Source organism: Leptonychotes weddellii, unplaced genomic scaffold (assembly GCF_054177405.1).
Source record: "Leptonychotes weddellii isolate Sample4059 unplaced genomic scaffold, ASM5417740v2 HiC_scaffold_5303, whole genome shotgun sequence".
In the NCBI taxonomy this organism is placed as follows: Eukaryota; Metazoa; Chordata; class Mammalia; order Carnivora; family Phocidae; genus Leptonychotes; species Leptonychotes weddellii.
Window position 1 is genome coordinate 1 of NW_028020735.1, and position 4873 is coordinate 4873.

Below are 4873 nucleotides of genomic sequence, written 5' to 3' on the forward strand. Positions count from 1 at the left end.
TCTTGGGATCCCCCTTTAAGATGAGTAAGTAGAGGCACAAAGGGGCACAAGGTAACCAGCGGGAAGGTAACAAAGCTTATAAGGGCGGTGCTAGGGGCGAGCCAGGCTCCAAATCCCTCCTAACCCTGCCCCTTTGTGGTTTCCTCCTGCCAAGGCACACCAGCAGGAGGGACTCAGAAAGTCCCTGGTGTCGCGAGGTGGCACCTCTATGGATGTGTTCCGTTGTTTTTCTCTTTGGGGATACTTAGGAGTGTCCACATTTAGGGTGTCCTCCTATTTTCTGGTGCTTCTCCCCATGAATATCCTGGCATGTTTGAAACCATAACCCTGGAAGCATCCATGGGTTGCATTTGGGGACTGGGCCCTTCAGGTGATAAATGAAATCCCCTTGGATTAAAAGTAACATGAAAGCCCTGATACAATTTCAGAGAACCCAAGGGGTCTCTGCCCCCTGGCATCCTGGGCCTCCCTGGATGCTCATGCCTGGATTGCTGGGGATGGGAGGGACAAATGGAGAATCCGCGGGAGGGATGGATTGGCCCCCTATCTGGGAGTCCCCTCCTGGTGTCTCTCCCCATCACCGCTCCCACCTTCTTTCCCCTTCCAGGACTCCAAACCCTCGTGGGCATGTGGCTGCAATTCTCCCAGATGGAGACAGCCCCCATTGGTACCACTAACCTGGCATCTAGAGCATGCACTGGGCACTCCAGAGACAGACCCATCCAGCCTAGTTATTCCCTGGCCCCCGGCACAGTCCATCCCTGCAGGTGGGGTCCACACCCTGTCTTTCTTCCCAACTCCCTTGGGGCTTTTCCTTGCTGGGCCAGGGACTGTGAACTGTACTACGTGCAAAGGGACTCTTAGCATCCTATGGAAGGAGCACCAGCAGCTACTACTTCCAGAACAGGAGCAGGTGAGAGCAGGCAATTCTTTAGTTCTAGAAGCGAAAACTAAGAAAAAACCCAGGCCAGGACTGCAGTCCCAGCCAAGACAGAGCTGGCCTCCAGGTCTCCCTCCTCCGTGATTTCTCTTTCCTCCCGCCCTCAGCGAGGCTGGGGTGTGGTCATATGCTGTTTTTGGTGGGTGGGGTGGGGGCTTGGGGGACACAAGATAATACAGAGAGAGGTCCCTCAGTGCCCATGGGGCCTTAGCAACCCTATCTGTCCCCAGTCATGAGTGCCAGTCACAGCTCACTACACATCACACCCAGATGGGGCTTTTTGGCCTGTCTCTATAGCAAAGAGTTTTCAATGCGCCCAGTGGCCAATCTGCCCCAGGAGATGTTTTGGGGGGCTTGACTGAAACAAGATTCCTGGGCCACACAGGCAGCTGGAGCAAATCCACAGCTCTGGCATGAAGAGCCCCAGAATCTGAATTTTGGACATGTGCCCAGATGATTATTCTGTCCCATGTAACTGAGGTCAGGGGAAGTATGTAATGTGCTAGAGACACCCTCCTCATGGGCCAGGAGCCAGGGGTACGGGGATGGCAAGCAAAGTGACATAAACACAGGGCACCATCCTGGAGGGTGGGAGCAGAGGGAATACAAGGGAGTGACGACATAACCCTGGAGCGTTCGTCAGTTGCCCAATCCAAAGGCAGGAAATCTCGTGGTAAATATTTTTTTTTTTTAAAGATTTTATTTATTTATTTATTTGAGCGAGAGAGAATGAGAGACAGAGAGCACGAGAGGGAAGAGGGTCAGAGGGAGAAGCAGACCCCCTGCCGAGCAGGGAGCCTGATGCGGGACTCGATTCCAGGACTCCAGGATCATGACCTGAGCCGAAGGCAGTCGCTTAACCAACTGAGCCACCCAGGCGCCCCTCGTGGTAAATATTTTTATTTGCATGTTGGCTTGTGCCCTTTTTTTCAAGTTCAAGGAGGCGGCCAATGTTAAGTGGGTGGTAGAAAAGAAGAGAAAGGGAGAGGGGAGGGGAGAGAATTTCTCTACCACTTCCCCCCTTCAAGCTGAGCACCCAGAGTTGCCCTTGGAGAAGTTAAAATCATGAGTGATGCAACCCCTTTGTACGGCTCTTTCTTTACGTTCCTTGGGTGACTAGAAAGAGTCTGTTTTTAAAAAAAAATCAACGCATGAAAGATAAACTTTTAACAAGACAGAGGGGTGTTGGGTGGAGATGGGAGGCCCGCTGCCTGGCCCTTGTCCAGCTCCATTTTCAAGTATGGCCGCAGGAAGGGCATCTCCACCCCAGCGCGGGAGGGGGAGGCAGCGCCCCGGGTGGTGACAACATGGCAGGTGACAGCAAGCTCCAGGGAGCCCCTGCCCTCACCTCACAGCTGGTCTTCTCGTTCTCCCTGCTCGGCTTCTGCTCTGGCCTCTGCCCTCAACACCCTAAGGCTCCTGGCCTCGCCTGCCCTGGGGGCTCTCTTGGGCAGGGTTGGCAACCGGGGAGCGTGCCAGAAGGCTCTCCGGTGCTTGCGAAACCACGAAAAACGTCCAGGGGTCTGGAACCTCACTGTCTTGACCTGTTTCCGGGCCTTAGCTCCTTGGGTTGTCCCTATGGCCCCCCGGGCAGCTGGGGCTTCTGCCCCATCCGATGCAGCCTCTGCCTCCTGGACAGCTGGGGCCTCTGCCCTTTGATTATCTGCAGCCCCTTCCCTCTGATTATTTGCAGCCTCTGCCCTCTGGACAGCTATGGCTTCTGCCCCTGGGTTATCCTCAGCCTCTGCCCCCTGGACGGGTATGGCCTCTGCCCTCTGATTATCTATAGCCTCTACCCTCTGATTATCTGCAGCCTCAGCTCCCTGATCATCTGCAGCCTCAGCCCCGTGATCATCTGCAGGCTCAGCCCCCTGATCATCTGCAGCCTCAGCCCCCTGATCATCTGCAGCCTCAGCCCCCTGATTATCTGCAGCTTCAGCTCTCTGATCATCTGCAGCCTCTGCCCTCTGATTACCTGCAGCCCCTGCCCTCTGATCACCTGCAGCCCCTGCCCCCTGATCTGTGGATGCTGCTTCCTCCCTCCTTCGATGGCGAAAAGAGGCCCATTTGATTTTGGGCTTCCATCGTCTTGGGGGCGTCTCCGGCCCCTGCCCATCTCCTGTGTTGCCCACATTATCCCCCCGGCTGGCCCTGGCCGGCCCTGATGCCCCAACCCTCTCTAGCCTGGGAGAGGCCTGCTGGGCCTCGCTCCCCTCGGGGCTGGACCTGGGCGCCCAACCCTTCACCCTCCGCTTCAGCTTGCCCCAGGACACCTGGCTGACGTACTCTCGCCACCTGTCCGCCTTGGACAGCTGCGGCCTGGGGTTGTCCTCAAACATGGGCACGGGCAGGTTCACGCGGCGGCGGGCAGGTGGCGCGCTGGGCTTCTTCTCCCCTCGCTGCAGGAAGGCCTCCACCAGCTCCTCGTCGTCCTCGCTCTCCAGGTCGCTCCCCAGAAATTTGCTGCCCAGGTAACTAACTGGCATTTTGCGCACCTTCCTGCTGCGCCCCGCGCCTTTGTGACCCTTGTCACCCTTGTCTCTGGAGGTCTCGAAGTCACTGAACTCGCTGTCGCTGACGTTGCTGCTGTCATAGGTGCCCACGACCAGCCGCGGGGGAGGGGTCACCATCTGCTGGACTCTCCTCCTCACCTGGGGCTCCTTGGGCTTTTTGGGGGGCTGGGGCGGGTGTGGGGTGCTCTTCTCAATGATGCGGGCCACGTCCTCCAGTGTGCGGCCTTCTTCCTCCAGAAACTGGGTCAGCCGCTCGCGAAATTCCGCCTCCTTGGTGGCGGGCTTGGAGATGACCCTCCACACGCCTCCCGCCAGCCTGACCTCCCGGGGGATGAGCAGATAGTCCACGTCCTCCCCGATCTGCAGCATCCCCACCGTGGAGTCCTCCTCCCTGCGGAACACCTTGCCAATCTTCTTGAAGGTCCCCACGGGCTTCAAGGCTTCCACGAGGACGTCCAAGTCCACATCTTTGCAGACATCAGGGACGCTCCAGAGGATCAGGCAGTCGGGGGATGGGAGGAAGCCCCAGGGGAACCAGCCCCCCACGTGGCTTTTCTCGAGGGTCTTTAAGATCTCCAGGGTGAAATCGGGGTTGGGGGCAACGACCCCAAACTACACGTAAGCCTGAGTCTTAGGGGATGGGGGTGGGACGGGTCCCCGCAGAACTGCCCGGAGGGTCTCACCTCTCCAGCCAAGGATGAGCCAACCCCTCCCAACTTCTCTGCCCGCCACAAAGTCCAGTCTTGACCAAGTCCGGCTCCCCCGCCCCAAGGACTGGCGGGAATCAGTTCCCAGGATGCTTACGTGAGCCGGGGTGAGGTCAGTCCCGAGGCTCGAAACCCACCGCCAGCTGCAGACGTGGGGTCCGGGCTCCAAGTTGGGGCGCACGGGCTGCCCCCGTGGCTCTTCCTGCCTCAGGGACGCGCCTGCAGCTTGGGAGAGGCCTGCGCGCACAAAGACGGCTCGGCCGTGGCTGTTCAATATGGCCGAGGCGCTTGGAGGCCGCAGCCCAGCCCCCCCGAGGGTCTCCCGCCCCCGGGCAGACGGCCGCCCCCGTCCAGGCTGACCTTGACGCGCCTGCAGCCTCCCAGCCCGTGCGCTCAGCGCCGAGGAGCGCGAGCGGGCAGGAAGTTCCTCCTCGCTCTCCCCTAGGGTGAGGCCCACCTTCCCCCTTCTCATCTTACACTCCCCGACTCGGGAAGACTGACAGGGGGGCTGTCCACTCCCCTCGGGGCGCCCTCCCTCCCCTCCCCCACAGGGGTGTGGCCGCGCTCCGGGCCTCCCTGGGGCCACCGCTTCCAAGCAGAACGCCCCGCCACGGCCCACGTCAGCACCTTCCCGGGAAACGCGGCAGTTCCCCAACCTGCCTTTCCAAACGCGCGGGTTCCAGCCAAACCCTGGAGGTGGCTTTGGCAAGCCG

General features: G+C 59.5%; 1 protein-coding gene across 1 annotated transcript; it reads right to left on the reverse strand.

The window, feature by feature from the left end:
• Nucleotides 1-1823: 1823 nt before the first annotated feature.
• On the reverse strand, nucleotides 1824-4614 carry CCDC8 (coiled-coil domain containing 8 subunit of 3M complex). The gene has a single exon (XM_006744956.3). The coding sequence runs from the start codon at nucleotides 3820-3822 to the stop codon at nucleotides 2290-2292; it is 1533 nt and encodes a 510-aa protein (XP_006745019.2). The 5' UTR covers nucleotides 3823-4614; the 3' UTR covers nucleotides 1824-2289.
• Nucleotides 4615-4873: the final 259 nt, after the last annotated feature.

Bases quoted from the DNA above. Each gene is read 5' to 3' on its own strand.
- CCDC8 (XM_006744956.3), bottom strand. From the start codon at position 3,822: ATGCTGCAGATCGGGGAGGACGTGGACTATCTGCTCATCCCCCGGGAG.